The following is an 18,724-nucleotide window of genomic DNA, read 5'->3' as shown; positions in this document are numbered from 1 at the left end:
CACTGGCCCATTGCAAGTGACCCCTTGTCCAGCTCCAACACGTCAGGGTGCCCATACGCAAAGCTGACCCGCCTGAAGCCCAGGGGGAGGCAGGATTAGGAGGAGATCCTAGCAGTTTATATGGTGATAATTCTCGAACTTTGTTATGCTTAAGAATCACCCTGGATGTGTTGAAGTTCAGATCCCTGGGTCCCACTGCAGATAAATTCGTTTGGGGGATACAAGAATCCTGGAATTTGCATTTTAGCAACCATCCCAGATCATTGCAATGCAAGTGTTTCCCCAGAACACTTTAAAGACAGCAGGGTAATAATAATAATGATGATGATGATAATAATAATAATAATAATAATAATAAACAAAGACAGCCGGGTAAGGAATAGCAAAAGGAAGTCCTGATCCACAGCCAGCCAAAAGCATCCTGGGAGCGCTTCTCTTTCACTAACTGGTGCCGATTACTTGGATCTGGGTTCAAGTCCCAGCTCTGCCACTTATTTGTTGTGTGATTTTAAAACGCTCCCCTTAAGCCTCCTTTTTGCTTTGTTTCTAAGTTCTGTGGAGTGGGTGTGGGGGGAGAAGTGTGGGTGGCCCCCCCGAGTGACACGGCTCTAACACTCTTCACTCCAGATCGCTGACTTGACCACAGAGCTTGCCGACGAGCGCTTCAAAGGGGACGTGGCCTGCCAGGTGCTGGAGAGCGAGCGGGCCGAGCGGCTGCGGGCCTTCCGGGAGGTTCAGGAGCTGAAGGTGAGTGGTCATGGGTGGCAGGTGTGTGTGCGCGCGCGCGTGTGTGTGTGTGTGTGTACACAGGCTGGCTGGGAGTGCGTGGGCCTGTCCCCCTGTGCTCACACCTGGGAACAGGAAGCCTAAGTAAGACATGCTCTCATGCTCGAGGTCCTGTAGGACATTTGGGTCTTACTGTGGTTTGGCCTTGGAGGTGCCCTGGGTGAGCATGGGGTGGTCCCTGGCTGTGGAGGCTCCGTGGTGAGGACTGTGCAGGGAATGGCCCGTCTGGTGAGGGAGGTGCCATGGGTGCGTCGGCCAGCCCAGGTCTCTGTCCAGCCGCAGTGGGAACCCTTGAGGCTTTTCTTCCAGGGCAAGTGCGAGCAAGTCCAGCAGAATCTGGGAGAAGTAGAGAAGCAGCTGCAAGAAGCCCAGCAGAAAATCCAGTTGAATGACTTGGAGAGGAGTCACCCTGGAGGAGGTGAGCAGGTTGGAGCCCTTGCAAGTAGATGCTAGTGGCTGTCCTTTTATTTCATCCATCCATCCATCCATTCATACACACACGTGAAGGACTTACTTTGCACTACCAGTGGTTCTCAACCTTCTGGCCCTTTAAATACAGTTCCTGATATTGTGACCCAACCATAAAATTATTTTCGTTGCTCCTTCATAACTGTAATGTTGCTACTGTTATGAATCTTAATGTAAATATCTGATATGCAGGATGGTCTTAGGCGACCCCTGTGAAAGGGTCATTCCACGACCAAAGGGGTCGCGACCCACAGGTTGAGAACCCCTTCACTAGACACTGTGTTAGGGGTGGAGACTCTGACAGAGCAAACTCACCTGGCCCTCTAGGCGCTTACAGCTTAGCGGGCCAGGCAGACATTAAACAGGTAACCCAACAGTATCCCAAATAATGACCCTCCATGTGGCAGGTGCCCTTTAGTAATAATGCAAGTAGCGGTTTAAATAAATAGTGGCTCTACGGTAAGGCCCCTTTCTATATATGTGAATACTTTTCATATAAATTTTGAGGAAGGCATTTCAGTGGTTAAAAGTGGCATCTATGAAACGGCACTTCTGGATTTAAATCTAGATTCTATCTCTTATTAGATGAGTGGCTCTGGGCATAGAAGTTGTGTCTTTCCATTTTCAAATGCACGTAGTCTTCGATGACTAATAGTGTTTAGCCGTGTGCTGGATAGCTGTTAGTTACTTGATCATTACTATTTGTACTAATAGTGGGATCGTTATCTGTGGTCCCAACCTGTGGGCAGAAGGTACTCCTCCCCCCATTTAAAAGCAGTGTCAGGCGCTCAGCAGTTGCTGGGCGATGGCAGAGCAGGTGAGAGGACCCCGAATCGCCCCAGGACAGATGTGCTCAGCAGAGCCAGGAACTCCTGGGGGTGCCGCCTGACTCGGCTGCCTGGAGACTCGCGTGCCATGGTTGGACGGGCTTGGTGACATCTCTGTCAGCTCCTCTCCCCCGTCTGAGCGAGTTAGGTGAGACGGATGCCCAGTGTGTCTATCGGCTTTATAAAACGCTGGCATCATTCCTTCCATGCCCCTAGAGAGTTTATGCCCTAGAAACGTCAGGGACACTGGGGAACGGAGGGCTGGAGGCGGTGAGAAGAGGCAAGGCTTTCTCCTCCTCTTGTTCTCCTCTCATCCCGGCTACCCTCAGGGCAGGCACTTACCAGAGAGGTTAATACTCAGGAGTTTGAGATTCTCTGATACGGAGACCCAGCTAGGTAGGGAACACGCTGGGCGTGGCGGAGGCGTTTGCACAGAACCAGCAGTGGGGACAGCACGCTTTCCCCAGAGGAGCGTTGGCTGCATTTCCACCCCGGCTGTGATTTATGTCTAAATGGTACCCCCTCCCCCCAGTTTGTTTTCCTGTGGAGAGAGATGGGCGTCGATGAGAGGGGAGATGTGCTTAGCTCATGAGCCCATTAGTCACGATGTTATATGGGCTCTCAGCTCTGTGTGCTCATTTCCAGGAAGCCAGCCCACAAATATTTTGTTTTTCGTTATGAAAGTCATACATACTCATTACAGAACATTTCTGAAATGTAGGGAAGTTGGAGGAAGCCATAAAACACTTGCCTGGCATCACCGCAGTGCCACCACAGCCTCCGCCACGGATCGAGCCTGAGCAGAGATGATTGAAAGCATCTTTGTTTTCCTCCATGTGCGATGGGGTATTTAAAGGGAACTTTTAGGGCATGCGCCCAGCATTGAGCTGGACACTTTAGAATTGTAGTTGGGTCCTGCTTTCAAGAAACTTGCAGAGTCCATGGGGAGGTCAGGTAAACCACTGGCCAGTTGTCCAGTTGGACAGTTCTAGTTGGTGAACTTGTATCAACATGGGACCCTCGTGTGTGTAGGGAGCTGTTCCAGAGGGTCCTGGGGATCCGCAAATGATTGAAATATCTCCCCTACCCTGGGATTTTTTTAAAGAAAGGTATGTGTGCATGTGTGGAGAAATTGTACCGAATGAAACAACTGAGCTTAGAATAGTGAGGGTTCAATGACATTAGGCAACTGGAAGTGGTCAGCACAGGCTGCCTAGAGGACGCATGTATTTTTGTGTGTGTGTTTTTAAGTTTGGACTTAGAGCAAGATTTCCTAACCGGAGGTCCCAGGTCAGGCCTCAGGAACTCTGTTCACACGGTGAAATTGTGTACAAAAAGCTAAACAAGTGGACACGAACCACCCCCACTCACCTAGCCTTCCACCCGGCCTCCCTGACTCTGTTCAACAGCGGACGAGTGGCAAATGCGCTTCGACTGTGCCCAGATGGAGAACGGGTTCCTCAGAAAGCGCCTGCAGCAGTTCGAGGAGAGGCTGGACTCAGAACTGACGTCCAGGAAGGAGCTGGAGCAGCAGGTAAGAGGGAGCAGATAGTCTGCATCCCAAAGGCATCAGAGAGTGGGAAGGCTCTTACCTCCACGACTCAAGGTGGGCAGGGAGAATGAGGCCACCGACCCCTCGTGTCTTCCCACTTTCACTGTTAATACAGATGCTGGTCACTGTGGGATATGGAAAGCATTTTCTCTGCCTGCGGGTGTTCTGCTCTGGGAAAGAATCCTCTGTGTGATAAAGAGCATGAACTTTCACTCACGATGTCAAGTCTCATTTCTGCCTTGCCCTTGTGGAAATGACACCCTGAGCCTCAGATTTCTCATCAGTAAAATGATTGTAATATTCTGTTATCATCGTCAAATTCTATCCATTCCCATCGCCTCTAATCTTGCCACCTCCATCTCTCATCTGGACCAGCCCAGCCGCCTCCTAACTGGTCCCCTTACCTCCAGCCTCTCCCCGCAGCCGCCTGCCACACTGCAGCCAAAGGACCTTTCAGAGCCTCTTTCAGAGTGTTCGGTTATCACGGTGATGCTGACTCTCATGGTGGGTTGCTCCCTTGTGCATCTCATAATTTTTTATTGTGAGCTCATCTTTCCACGTGTTCCTCTACACCCATCACAGTAGCTCAGGCGGTCTGCACTGTGGAATGTTCTGTTTTTTTCCTTCTGACTCATGCTAACTGTGTGTGTGTGTGTGTGTGTGTTTCGCTGTTTTTTGTTGTTGTTGTGAGTTGATCTTATTTTTCATTTTTAAAGCTTTGTATTGATTCAGGGGAGTCTTGCTTACAGGGCTGTGCACGTGTTCCTTTAGAAGAAGCCCACCTGCACTGCCTTCTGACCAGCTCCTGAGATTACACTAAATTCTCAGTTTCAGAATTTTGCAACCTGTGCAGAGTGTCAGTTTGAGCGCTAAACCCACATGAGGTCCAGACCTGGGGTTTTGATTTCTTACCAGAATACTTTCTCCTCCACCCACAGCCAGAGTGGCAGGAAGCTTTCTGACCACCTTACGGGCCGGTAGGTGGAATGTTCATCACCCTTCTCACTGAGGTGCAGCTCTTTGAGCGTCCTGAGTTAATACCAGGGTCTTTACTCCCAACTTCCCACTTTGCCCTCAAGGCCTTGCCTTGTGTGTCTGTCCAGGCATTCCAATACAGCCTGTTACCTTCGGGATATTTCTGGATCTGTCCACCGCCCTGTCCTCCACCTGGCTGCTGTAATATCAGCATGTACCGTGATTGCTCTGGTCTTGTGTCCTCTGCATTTCTGATATTCGGGAAGTGCAGTTTGCCCTTAGGAATGTAATGATAGTTGAGCCTCTTTGCCTGTCTTGCATTGTCTCCACCCTGAATCTGTATTCTAACCAGTCTACACTTTACCCAGTGGTATGCTGGTAAATCAGTTCCCTGAAAATAAGCAAACAAGCTTCTAATGTATAGCATTTGCCAATGGCCAATGTCTGTGGTGTAAATTCTCCCACCGTGGCTGATTTCACGTTAACATTGTGTTGTCACTGAATGTAGAATTGGGAAGAGACGTGCAGAATCAGCTCTCATAGGTTGGTATAAGCCAGCTTCAGCACCACACTCGGTGTTTGATTCACAGCAAAACCGAGAGGAAGGTACGAATTTCACATGTACTTTCCCCCTACTATCAACATCCCCCACCAGAGGTGCATTTGTTACAGTTAATGGACCTGCATGGCATGTCGTCATCATCATCCGAACTCCATAGTTTACATTAGGGTTCCCTCTTGGTGGTGTATATTGTTTGGGTTGGGGCCAGTATGTAATGACATGTATTCACCATTGTAGTTTCATACAAAATAGTTTCACTGCCCTGAAATTCCCCTATGTTCTACCATTCATTCCTCTCTCTTAACCCCTGGCTACAACTGATCTTTTTACTGTCTCCGTAGTTTTGCCTTTTCCAGAATGTCATCCAGTCTGTGTCTTGTCTTCTCATTCTCTTGAGAGTTAGTGTCTATCACAGAGCAGGAATTTTTAATTTTAGTGAATTCCAGCTTGTCAATTCTTTCATGGATCCTACCTTTGGTGTCACACCTAAACAGCCATTGCGCAACCCAGTGTCATCTAGGTTTTCTTCTATGTTATCTTCTAGAAGTTTTACAGCTTTGCATTTGACATTGAGACCTGTAATCCACTCTAGTTAGTATTTGTGAAGGCTGTAAGGCCTGTATCTAGATTCATTTCTTTGCATGTGAAACCAGTTGTTCCGACACCAGATGTTGAAAGACTGTCTTTTCTCCATTGTATCGCCATTGCTCCTTTGTCTATATTTAGTGGCTCTGCTTCTGGGCTCTCTAAGCTGTTCCACTGCACTGTTTTTTTCTCCCTCCAAAAAATACGTTATTCTTTCTCAACTTTGAGCCTCTGCATCTACTGTTTCCTCTTCCTAGAGCACCTTTTCTATTCCTTACCTCAATATCTCCAATATCTTCAAGATCTCAGCTTAAAGGTCACTCCCTCAAGAAAGCCTTCCCTGGTGCAGATGGGCTTGGATGCCCCTGCATTGTTTCTCCAAATAGCAGCCTCATCACATTGTATTGTAATTATCTGCTTTGTTTCTTGGTCTCCCCAGTAGAGGTAGCCACCATGAGAGCTGAGGCCTTTGCCTGCCCTTTAATTACATGCATCTCCTTGCTGTGGGAGAAAGGTGTCATGAGATCGCCTTGCAGAGGTGGGCCAGGGTGAGGCCACGTACAGTTTATAAGCAACGGCGGCGAGCCTCATTATCCTCCATGGTGGTGATGGTTTTGCTCTTCGCATGCAACACGGACATTGCCTTGCGGTCCTCCAGGAGGCATCCTGAGCTGTAGAAACACAGAAGGACACCCGGGCAGGGCAGCAGCCCCGTTCTCTAATAAGGAATTACAAAGCCGGGTCAGTATCCCCAAGGAAAGGGGGTAGTCATGCTACATTAAAAAGTAATAATACTGCAACCTTTCCCGGGCAGCCGAATATAAGAAAACATCCCATTTGCCGTCAAATACTGAATTTAGAATTACAGGCTTCATTAACTCAGCGTTTTGCTTATTTAAAGCAATACTTTAATGAGGCCATTTCTTCAAAGCGAGCGTCCCGAGCCGTCTTCTCTCCCAGATCTAAACTAGGACATTTGGGAGGGTGTTTCCTGCAGGAAGACGCAAGAGCTGTTGGCTTCTGTGTCGGCACCGGCGTGTGCGTTGCCGTGTGAGCCGGCCATCTGAAGTGCTCTTTGCTGGTCTAACCTTTGAGCCCGTCTCTGGGGTTTTCCGGTTAGATTTTCTCCTTGCGCCGTTTTGACTGCTTCCTGGCTCGCATAGCTCCCCAGCTTATGCCAGCGGATGGGGTCTGAGTTATACAGCCTTCAGGGGCTGCGAAGTCGAGGCAAGGCATGCAAAGGGTCCGTGGGAGCGTTGGCAGGAGGATTACTGAGAAATAGAAAAAGCCACCCCAAGGGATGAAAGGAATTGCCCCATTCTACCTCTGGGCAAACTGAGGCTCGGGAGACAAGTAGAGAGAGAGAGTGGTCGAGACAGGGTCTCTGCCTCCAGCCCCTGTTCTCTCCCTATTATAGCAGCTGCTCAAAGTGAGTGGGGTGATCATTCTGTTACTCCCACAGCTCGGGGAGCTGCAGAGCGCGTACGAGGGGGCCAAGAAGTCCGCGCACCAACTGAAGAGGAAGTGCCACCGGCTGACCTGTGACCTGGAGGACACCCGCTTCCTGCTGGAGAACCAGCAAAGCCGAAACCACGAGCTTGAGAAGAAGCAAAATAAGTGAGTCATGTTCCTCATCATTGTCACCTGGACACCAGGGGGCGGCGTGGGTGCTGGAATCTTTGGAGTCTCAGGCTTCTCCTCCTAAGCCCCCTCACTTCTTTTTTTTTTCCCCAAAAAATATATTTTTATTGATTTCAGAGAGGAAGAGAGAGAGAGAGAGAAACATCAATCGTGAGAGAGATTCATTGATTGGCTGCCTCCTACAGGTCCCACACTGGGGATCAAGCCAGCAACCCAGGCATATGCCATAACTGGGAATCGAACTGTGACCTCCTGGATCATAGGTTTACGCTCAATCACTGAGCCACACCAGCTGGGTGTGGCTCTCTCACTTCTGTCAGGGCTCCTCATCCATGGGACTCCCTTGTTCTGGCCTAAATTTTTCTCCTGCTCTCACACCTTATTCCTGTAAGGTTCTCCCAAGAATCCAGCAAAAAATGATTCTTTTCTGTTACCCAGCCTCAGCTCTGTTACCAATTGACCATGACCTTGGGGAACTTTCTTGGCCTCTCTGGGCCTCAACATCCCCATTTATCAAGGGAAGAGTTTGCTATGGAGGATGAAGACAGCTCAACCTGGGGTCCCACCACCTGGTTCAAGTCCCAGCTGGGGCTCTTTCCCAGTTGTGTGACCTTGGACAAGTCATTCAGCCTTTCTCAGTCTCAGATAAAGTCCTCAGGTGGGGGATGAGAATGCTCCTGTGGCGAGGACTAAATGATAGCTTGTTCATCCAATTGGACTGAATTCTGGTTCCCATCTATCCCTGTTGTTGACCACGGGGGATGAGAATGAGGAAGAGGCCAAAACATTGAGTCCCTGCTGTTTTCATTTAGGGTTTAGATGATCAGATCATGATAATGATTCTGGCAGGGACTGGACCTTGCGCACCAACAAGTCGCCAGTCTGGAAGCTGCACACTGGTTCCCATGGGGACGCTGTCACAGCTGGCCAGTGGTGGAGGCTGGACTGGCCCAGGTCCACACTCAGTCTCCCTAGCGCAGACCCTCCGCACCTGCGATGCTTCAGGCCCTGGACCTCTGGCTGTGTTTGAGTTCTGCTCACTCAGTGAGAGGAGAGGTGTGCAGGGGTCCTATTTTGAGCCGGACAGACCCTCCTGGAGATGGCACAGGAGGCCAATAGAGGAAACACAGCCTCTGTTAGAGGGCCCAGGATAAAAATACACAGGAGTGTTCCTGTGGATGAGATGCCAGGACGTGGTTTTGATCTTTTCCCAGAGATGCCGAGCTGAATTATTTTCGCGTGGGGTGGCATCGCGTTTGAACTTGATCTGCATTAAAAACTGTTTCTTTAACCTTGAGATTTTCTGAGCTGGCTTCTTCATCTAAAAACTAAAGATCTTTTGGGGGTTGTTAGCCTGCTCCCCCCCCCAAATGAGGGAGGTTTATTCTCTTCCTATTGATATGTTTATTTTCCCATCTTCTCATGGGTGCTCTGGTTCAACCTTGCCCTTGCAGTGCGGAAATGGCTCACTTGGTGATTTCCTGGGGGGCCGTGTCAAATGGCACCTCCTCTCTGGGCTAGAGTGTCGCTGATTGTTCTGAGGTCTCCTTGGACAGTTAAGCAGGCCACCTGGTGCTGAAGAATGGCTTCATCAGAGCCCCCCTGTAAACCGAGAGGCGTGAACCCCATCGTCCCCCAGGTTCCTGCCAGCTCTGATGATCTCGGTCCTCACCTGTGGGTTCCACTCCAGTTCTGAGAGGCCTTGGGGAGGGCCTCCGCTCTGATGGGGAGAGGGTTTGCCCCTGGAGTTAACGCAGCCAGAAAACTCCATCTTTCTGCTCTTTCCCTCACCCTCTTGGGCAGAATCCCTCATTCCAGGTACTCAAGAATCTCCCCATGATGCCTCCGCCCCGGAAGGTCCCCGTTTCTTCATACTTATGCTTTCTCCTCTCAAGACTTACACCTCTCCTCCGATGCCCTCTACTCTGCTACCATCTCTTGGCAGAAGTTCATTTACATTTCGATGCTAATTGCAAATAGCAGCCTTTCTCTTTCGAGGCAGATTCGTGTTTTAGCAGGAAGCCAGTGAGGGCCATGGGAGTCTCCATCTAATGGTGAGGGAGAGATCTAGAAGTTAGTAATACTTCCTCATCTCCCTTGAAGTGTCAACAAATTGTAGATGCAGCTGCTTCCTTAGTTTGCTGGGCCCAGGATGGAGGGATGTCTCCACGCTGCTAGCGTTTCCTGTCCTGACATTGGCTTCTGAGTTCAGAGCGATCCAGAATGATTCCATCTGAGGGAGTGACTTTTTGTTGCCATGGTTACCCCATGGGTCACAAAGCTCAGTTTCGAGGGCTGATGGAACTCCCAGGCTGCTTCCTTGGGGTAAGGCCTGTGCTGGGCTCACTGTCTCCCACGCTCACCAGAGGCTGGAGCCCGCCTCTTCCTGGTGGGGTGAAGGGTGTGTGCAAATCCATCGGGCCTCAGTTGGTGGGCCGGTGTGTTCCAGGAGTTAGGCTCTGTAGGAGCCACTCTTTGGCCTGAGGTGGCCTGTTAAGTCAAGGACTCTTTTGAAACAGCAGTCATTGCCTGGCCTCTCTGTCTTTCTGCACCTGTCCCAGGGCACAGGGATAGGAAGGTGCCCAATAGAGAACCTGGGCTCAAGCTTGCTTCCACCACTGTGGAAATTTGGGCTAATAAATTACTTTGCCTTTTTTCTGTAGAATGGATGTAATATGTTTCTTGCTAAATTGTTATAAGGACAACGTGGACCTCACCCCACACCCTGGCACTTGGGATTGTTGGGTCATCATCCACATCACAATGCTTCCATTCAGAGGCAGCCAATAGCACCTCCTGCATGATGTCATCAACAGCCAATCAGAAAGCTCCTGGCAGTTCCACTGGTAGGGCTCCCTCCTGTGAGCCAGGATTGGCTTTCTCAGGAGTCTGATCTCAGAATGACCATCTTGTATTAAGGGACATTGGATAATCTTGTCACAGGGCGACCTTTTTATCAAGACCCAAACCCCACGTCCAGCTTGGCCATTTCGGTCGCACCAAGTTCCCTGGAAAAGTGGGCCTTTCTGTGTGGTCCAGGGGCTGATGACCAGAGTCACTGCTTACCCAGCAGAGCCCCTCTGTGGTTTCCTCCTCCGTGATAGGGATTGAAGGCCGAGACAACCACACGGAATGATGTCAAGTCCAGGAAAACTTCTCCTCCAGGGGTCACCATGCTGGAGGGGCAGGTGGGCCCAAAGCAGCCATTTCCTCAGTCCTGGACGGTCCTAAGTAGGGCTGTTCGAGTCTCCGTGTTATCTGCCAGGGAAACAAGTGAACACGCTGAATGCATAACTGCCCAGCATTTTCCCAGTAACTACCCTGCTCTAATGGGGTTGTAAGTGCGTAAGCCCAGCAGCATCATGTAAAATAGGGAACGCAGGGACTCTATCCCTTGTTTGTGTGGATATCTCCAGCCGTCCACTCACCGGCCAGTGGTCATTAGGCAGCAAACCTGGGCTTGCTAGCGGTAAAGGTTCCTGGAATACATTGGCAAACCAGATGCATCAGATTGTCCCATATATGTTTTTATTTTTATTCTCTGTATACAGTTTCATTCTAATTTTTATCTATATATTTTTAAGTCCCGTTTTAAATAAGCATTCAATATTTTGTGAAAACTTTATACAAACTCTAAAAGCTGCTCTCTTGTATTCCAGATTCTTCCTACCCCACATCCACAACCTTACAGGAAGGCAAACCCCACCATTTTCTTCTCTCTCTCTCTCTCTCTCTCTCTCTACTGGTTCTCAGCAAGCTGGCTGCTCTCCCCATCCCCTCCCCTGCCCCAGGAGCCCCACCTGAGTACTCACCTGTGGGTTCCGCTCCAGTGGAGCCATGACACACGTTCTGCTTGGACAGGTTTGACATGCAGCTCGCCCAGGCCCTGGGTGAGTCTGTGTTTGAGAAGGGACTCCGCGAGAAAGTGACCCAGGAGAACACCAGCGTCCGGTGGGAGCTGGGTCAGCTCCAGCAGCAGTTGAAGGTAAGGGATGGGAGGCATGGAGCCTCTTGGCTCTCGGTCTCTGGGTCTCAGGAAACCCCACCGCATACCTGCTCTAAATGGCGACGGGGAGGGAACTCTTTGTGGGCATCCCGGCCTGGCAGCTGGAGTCAGGCTCTCAGGGGGCCTTAATAAAACCAACAGTAGCCCTAACCTGTTTGGCTCAGTGGATAGAGCGTCAGCCCGGGGACTAAAGGGTCCCAGGTTTGATTCCGGTCAAGGACATGTACCTTGGTTGCGGGCACATTCCCAGTAGGGGGTGTGCAGGAGGCAGCTGATCCATGTTTCTCTCTCATCAATGTTTCCAACTTTCTGTCCCTCTCCCTTCCTCTCTGTAAAAAATCAATAAAATATATTAAAAAAAACAAACCCAAAAACCAACAGTAGACAGCAGACAGGTAGTCGGACCTGCTTAGCTTGAATCATTGAATGTGCTCTGGTCTCCTGCCTGGGTTCTCAGGTGGGCACCTGGGAGGTGTGAGAGGCTCGGCGTGGAATGCGTTAGTGGTAACCCCGTCCAGAAGCAGTGCCCTGTCCCATGCAGGCTCCATTGCAAAGGGGCTTTATTAAATATGACACAGGCACTTTACTCAGCTGCTCCTCGCCCTGCTGTGGCTCCCTGGTACCCCAGGAAGAACCTCTGAACCTCTCAGCCTGGCATGCAGCTCCTTCATGATCCAGCCCACAGTTCTTTGGCCCTTAGGTGACTTTCTAACCTGGAAGTCATTTCTGGACATCCTGCCTCCCTGCTCCAAGTCAGTCTTGGCCTCAGCAGGTGCACAGCCTACAAATGGGGCAAGCACTCGCTTTAGGTGCCTGGAGGTCTAACTCTAGGGGCAGTGGCTTGCTCTCCTGCCCCCGCCTGCCTGTGCTGTTCCAGAAAGCAGCCTGGGTGTCCTGCAGGGGGTGCTGTGAGGGGCTGCATGGTGAGTGGAGAAGGCATGCACTGAAAAGTGGGAAGCACCATTCCAGCAAGTGTTAGGGGTGACCCTGGAGGGGGCCATGGCTATGGGACTCCAACCTCCGTCCCCTTTGTCTCCGTAGCAAAAGGAGCAGGAAACCTCGAAGCTGAAGCAGGAGGTGGAGACGCTGCAGGCCCAAAAGCGGGAGCTGCTGACCTTGCCCTCTCTGGGGGAGAACAGCGTCGCTGGCTTGAAGGACAGGCTCTGGAAACTGGAATCCAATGCCCTCGAGCAACAGCAGATCCGGAACCAGCAGGAAAACACCATCCAGCAGCTGGAGCAGGTAGGGAAGCTGTCTGACTCCAAGGCCCAGGGATGTTATTAAAATATAGCATGGGAACCTCCCTCAGCTGCTCCCATCCTCTGTGGCTCCCTGTTACCCCAGAGAACCTCTAAAGCTGTAAGTCTGACATTCAGACCCTTCATGACCAGGTGCACTGCTACCTTACAGCCCCACCTCCACAGCACATTCACTTCCATCTCTTTAGCGGGTTTGTCCTTCATGGCACCTGCTGTCACCACATTCGATAGTATTGTTCAAAACGTGCCCAATGCTGTTCTCCCCAATAGGACATAAGTTTCAGGAAGGCATGGTTTTTTGTTGATCTTACTTCTCAGGCCCTCTACAGAGCCGAGAATGAGGCCAGGTGCATAGTTGGTGTTGATGTAATGTCTGACATTAATTGAGCACTGTCTGTATACCTGACTCCGCCCAAGGCTCTCCCCGCGTATCATCTCCTGAATCTTCACAAGCGCTTTCTATGGTGATATATTGATTGCCCCCACTTTACAGATGTGGAGGCTGAGGCTTGGAGGTGTGGACAAAGTGGCAGGGATAGGGTTTGTAGCCTGCTCCATGTGACTGCAGCGCCTTGCATACTTACTCTGTGCACAGCCCTGTGAACACTATCAAGGAAGATTGGAGCGCTAGTCTTCAAGAAATGCAAAATAGCTAAGGGGAATAAGGCAGGAATATCAAATGCTCTAGTACCCACACGCTCAATGAAGTATCAAATGAATATTTTATTTGTCTGCTTGTTTGTTTATATGCCTACCTTGTTCCATAAGGAATTTGTAGCAGCTTCTAAGATGCATGCATAACAAAATAGGAAAAAATATAAATACAATTTGAACCAGAAAAATACAAATTAAAATGGACACTAAGGAGGGGTGGGGACAGTGTATTAATATGCAGATATGCAAAACATGCGATCTTACACACTTACTTGTTTTAGCTCTAAAATTCCTGGTGGCCAGAGAGAAGAAGGAAACCTGAGTTGCGTGCCTTTTGTTGTCCCCGTGATGAAAACACAGCAGTTTTTCAGGCGGAGAAGGCTTTTCCTGATGCTTAGCTCTACAGAAATTTTTCATGTGGGATTTCATAAGGGGTGATTATTTTGAAGAGATTTTAAGGCTGGGAACTCTTTTTCAAGAAAATCTGAGCAGGCAGCATAAATATGTAAAGCAGGGGACTCTGAGCAGCTCTGATGAAGTCGGGGCGGAGGAGTAGAGCGGGGGTGGGGAGAGGGAGGGGGAGGGGTTGAAGGGTGGAGATGGCACATGTAGGGGGAAAGCTGGGGTCCCTGCCCTTGCTTCTCACTTACCTCCATTCCATCAGGATGGGTCCTGCTGAGTACTGAGACCAAGGTGTGGGAGATGTGGAGAGAGAGAGTCTGGAGCAGTTCAGAAAACAGCTCCTTCACTCATTTATTAAGCAGCTACTTTGTGCCATGCACCGTGTGGTTGCTGAGGATGCAGCTGCAAACAACCCAGACGTGGTCTCTGCCCTCCTGAAGATTACAGTCATGCTACGTGTTGTGGGAAAGTATAACTTGCAGATCTGGTCTCGGGAGCCCAGCTGGGGAAACAGGGAAGACTTCCTGCAGGAAGTGACATTCACCGAAGCTGAAAGCTAAAGGGTGAATCTGAGTTGACTGACCAAGAGATGCATGAAAGTGTTGAGTCAGCCTCGCTCCCCTGTGAGGTAAGGATGGACAATTAGGCAGGAGGAACAGACTGTGTGAAGGCCCAGAGGCAGGGCAGTCAGGTGGCATTTAAGGTGCTGTGATGTCATCCCATCCAGATGGAGTCCTCAAGGCAGCTCATTGTCTGGATGACCTTAGGCAAGCTCCCTGTGCTCTCGCTTCAGTCTCCTCATCTGTACAGTGAAATCGGAGCCTTGTCCATCCCCTAGATTCCCCCCAACCCCATGAGTCCATGAAGGTGTATGCAGGAGGGGGAATATCTGTGGAGGACATTAAGGGGCATGGAGGATGTCACAGGATCACATAGCGACCCACAGTCAAGCATAAATCAAGCCCTTCGGAAAAGTGTGTTCCTCAAAGATACCACCAGGGGACCACTCAGTGCTCAGAAGCAGAAACATAGTATGTACGTCAGGCGACCTCAGGGACCCGAAAGGTATTGCAGCTTCCTAATTGTCCATCCTTACCTCCTCACAGGGGAGGCGAGGCTGACTCAACACTTCATGCATCTTTAGCTTCACCCATTACTTCCTACTGCGTTGTGCCCTGGGAGACACCCAGGAGGTATTTATTGATGACAATATAGCACTTTTTCTAGGGGATTTTATGTGAGCTCATATAAGCTTGACATAAATGGTATTGCAGATGTCAGGAGGGTCCAGGAGGCTAGAAAGAAAAATGAAAAAGAAATATTTTATTTACTTGCTTCAGCTCCTCATTTTGGATTATCTTCCCATAACCTCTGTCATTTTAAAGAAGGTGAGGAAGGAAGTTGACATTTAAAGTGAGCATCCTTTATGCCAAGAGCTGTAACAGGGACTCCGACAGGCACTATCCTTTTTCCTCTGCACCCAGCCCTACCCAGCAGAGAATACCATCAGAGCTTTTCCGAAGACCAGCATTGTTTTTCCTCAGCGTGATTTCCACGTTAGAGACGGTGATTGTGGCCTTCTGAACGCTTGGTTTGATGCCAGGTGCCGGGACAGTGTGCTACATGGTCAGGAAGAGTTTCTACAATGTAACCCATGTATTGAGTTCCAAGTGCTTCTCCACGGACCAGTCGCATCAAAGAGCCCAGATAAGGGACAGCTGAAAAGTATAGGTTCTTGGGCCCTCTACCCTGGACATTCCGATTCGACAGATCTAGGGGAAAGCTCTGAAGTTTACGTTTAAAAAACATGTTAGTTCATTCCAATGTGCCGCAGCATCTGAGAGGCAGGAGCGTGGGTCGGGCCTCACTTATCCAGATCGAGAAGGTGAAACGTGGAACTGGAACTGGAACCCGTGGCCTCTGCCTTCCATTTCAGAACCTTTTGTACAACGTGGTTTCAGTGTCACGCGCAGCTCTTTGCCCGGCTGAGCAAGGCTTGGAGGGTCTCGTTTATGAGATGACTCTTCATGGGAACACAGAGCCTGCTATGTCAGGCTGCCAGGAAGTCCTTTCTGCTTTCAAAACACTAGGGAAAGAGAGAGCGATATGTATGTGCCAGGCACTGTGCTAAGTGCTTTACATGGGCCATCTCATTGAATCCTCATAATAGCATTCAAAGGTGGCTGTTTTCCACAGAGAAGGGGAACTGATTATAGATAAAATCACCTGAGGTAACATCTGGGGCCAGTGATCTCTCCAGGTGTTCAGCTCCTCCTGAATAACATTTCATCGTACTGTCCACTCACTCACCTGTCCTCCCATCCATGGCCGCCCCAGGGATGGCCGCCCCAGGGATGATGGCAATGTTTCACCTTAGCAGTGTTGAGAAGGATTCTGAGGCTCCATCTAAACTCAGCAGAAGAGCGTATGATTGATTGGTGATGTCTGTTACGACCACAGGAAGGGATAGAGGCAGCATTTGGGCTACTTATAGACTATTGATTTACCTTCCTGGGTGTCTGGGGGGATAATTTGACTCTTGTCCATGCACGCCAAAAACAAAAAATGCAACTGGAATGCTAAGGGTGGCATGGAGGGCCAGGGGAGTGGGTGAGGGTCACCCTCATGTGCTGTCCTTGCTGCCCCCCAGCTCCGCCAGCGGCTGGAGCTAGAGATAGAGCGGATGAAGCAGATGCACCAGAAGGACCGGGAGGACCAGGAGGAGGAGCTGGAGGATGTCCGCCAGTCCTGCCAGAAGCGGGTACGTAAGCAGCTAAGCAGCTAAGCAGCGGCTCTTCGTTAGATCGAGGCAGGTGCAGGGCCTGGGGACGGACTCCTTGGGCAGTCACCTGAGACCTTAGCTCCCTGGATGCTTTCAAGGGTGCTGGGACGGAAGTATCTATCTTAAATATGACCCAGAAACACACTCTGACTTATCAGCTGGTCCCCTGTGGTTGGACATTTAGGGTGCTTCTGATTTTGTTGTTATCCCCGATGCTGAGATAAATATCCTTATAGATGTGCTGACGGATAGGAGTATACGGTGGACCCTGAAGGTGGAATTGCCTCGAACTTCGGGGTGCACCTTCCTGAGCAGGTGTCACCACTCCCTTGTGGGTCTGTTGGAGCCTAGTGTGCCTTGTGCATCTCCAAAGAGGCGCTGAGTAGCATTCACCAGAGTGGATTCCCCTTAGGAGCCCCCTAAACAGTCTCTGCAGAACCCTCTGGACTCCAGGGGCTGAGTCAAATCCCAGCCCCATCGAAAACCAATGTAGGGCTTTAGAGAAACCACAAAGCCTTCCTAAGAGCCTCACGTCTCTCGTCTGACAAATGGGATGCTAATGGCTACTGTGCAGGGTGAGAGTGAAGACTCCAGGAGCTCGCACATGTGGAAACATTGCAGAGTTTTGGAACGTAACCCCGTTCATTAGAGCTGGAAGAGCAACACTGGGTTTCTAGGTGGCTGGGCCTGCAGGAGGGGCCAGGGAACAGCTTGGTGGCTGGCTTGCTCGTGGGTGTGATTAATCCTCAGGAGAAGGCGGGCGCAGGAACTTGGCGCCCTGCAGAGCCCAATGCTAAGCATCCTCCTGGGCAGGGCGTGCGGGGGCTGTGGTGACTGGCAGGACTTCCACGGGAGACAGATTGGGCTGCCTGACCCCCTGCCCTCCCTCCAGGGAGTAAGAACTGGGCCCATTCTCCACCCCCAGGGGTGGGCGCTGCTGCATCCGCTCTTCATCCTGCTCTGCAGGTCCCCATGGCTCATCCCGAGGGGCCCAGCATGCCCCCCCCCCCCCCTAAAACTCTCTAGGACTGGAAAGAAAAAAGTCAGTGACTTGGGCCCAGCTAGATCTGTGTGCCCTTGAGTATGTCTCGTCACTCCTCGAGACTCTGTTTTCTCCTTTGTGAAATGGGAGAAATGATAGAACATGGTCTACCTTCACCATCTATATGGGGATGAGATAAAAGAAGGGGAAGTGTCTTCTAAACTGTAAAGTGCTGGAAGTTATCATCAAAGGGTCAGTTTCTGCTTATTTTCCTTTATTACATATTTGGGAGAAATGAATGGCATTCTTTGAACACCCACTGGGTGCCAGGCTGGGTTCTTAATGTCTATGAACTTATTGAATCCTCACACGAATGCTGTTTCTACAGGTGAGGTGACATACCCAAGGTTCCCCAGCTGGGAAGTAGCTGAGCTAAGATTTGAACTTAGTTCTATCTGACTCCAAAGACCAGACTCTTAACTAAGACACAAGATATTTTTTGTTGTTGTTTATTTTGTAACTGTTTGAATATGAAGGGCCATTTTGGAAGCACTTGATAGATGTCAACCTTGGGCAATGCTTCATCCATTAGCACTTCCTGCACAATGACTTACCAAAGGCTCTGATAAGTCCTGCACTGAAGACCCTGTCAACTCAATGATTTCCATACTTATTCTAGCATGGACTCCCCTCCTCTCCGCCACATCATATCTGTGAATAGCATGTGGAAATATTCTACAGAACACGCTCCAGAAAATGTTGCCTTGCTCAATATATAGTTTTTATTATTTTGTATCTTTTTCAGAATTTGTTTTAGCCATTCCCGTCTTCATTCTGAAAGCAGATGTGAGCAGAATGCCTTATGTCTCTCTTAAAAGAAAATTTTGAAATGAACTTGCTTTCTACCTAAGTGACCATCAATCACTATTTTTTTCCCCTTCATGGGTCAGGAGGCAGAAGCCCTCAGTCCCTGTCCATTTGCCCTCCAGTGAAGGTTGCACCGTATCTGGTGCATTTCAAAAGCACCTCAAATCATGAGGGGGGCCCTGAGCCAGGGCCTCAGAGAGCTGGAGGTGTGACCCAGACCTTCCTGAGGTCTCGCCGTGGACAGATTTATAAAGGGGAAGGTGTTTTTCTCCTATGACAGACACTGCCACTGCCTTCACATCTAGTGACTTCTCTGCTCAGTCTCTCTCTCGCCCTGGCAGGAAATCAATTGCTAGCAACCTGGGTGGGAATGCTA

General features: G+C 50.0%; 1 protein-coding gene across 2 annotated transcripts in view; it reads left to right on the top strand.

The window, feature by feature from the left end:
- The window catches only part of MYO18B (myosin XVIIIB), a 173,058-nt gene that overhangs the window by 78,243 nt on the left and 76,091 nt on the right, over window positions 1–18,724 (top strand). For both annotated transcript variants that reach the window (XM_036354082.1, XM_036354081.1), the window contains exons 26-32: window positions 628–747; window positions 1,096–1,204; window positions 3,491–3,615; window positions 7,218–7,372; window positions 11,258–11,381; window positions 12,444–12,644; window positions 16,368–16,478. In XM_036354082.1, coding sequence (XP_036209975.1) covers window positions 628–747; window positions 1,096–1,204; window positions 3,491–3,615; window positions 7,218–7,372; window positions 11,258–11,381; window positions 12,444–12,644; window positions 16,368–16,478 — 945 coding nt within the window. The remainder of the gene's footprint in view (window positions 1–627; window positions 748–1,095; window positions 1,205–3,490; window positions 3,616–7,217; window positions 7,373–11,257; window positions 11,382–12,443; window positions 12,645–16,367; window positions 16,479–18,724) is intronic.

Source organism: Myotis myotis, unplaced genomic scaffold, assembly GCF_014108235.1.
Source record: "Myotis myotis isolate mMyoMyo1 unplaced genomic scaffold, mMyoMyo1.p scaffold_m19_p_20, whole genome shotgun sequence".
Classification (NCBI taxonomy): Eukaryota; Metazoa; Chordata; class Mammalia; order Chiroptera; family Vespertilionidae; genus Myotis; species Myotis myotis.
Note: the sequence above shows the minus strand (reverse complement) of the source record. Positions and strands in the feature narration are given on the sequence as shown.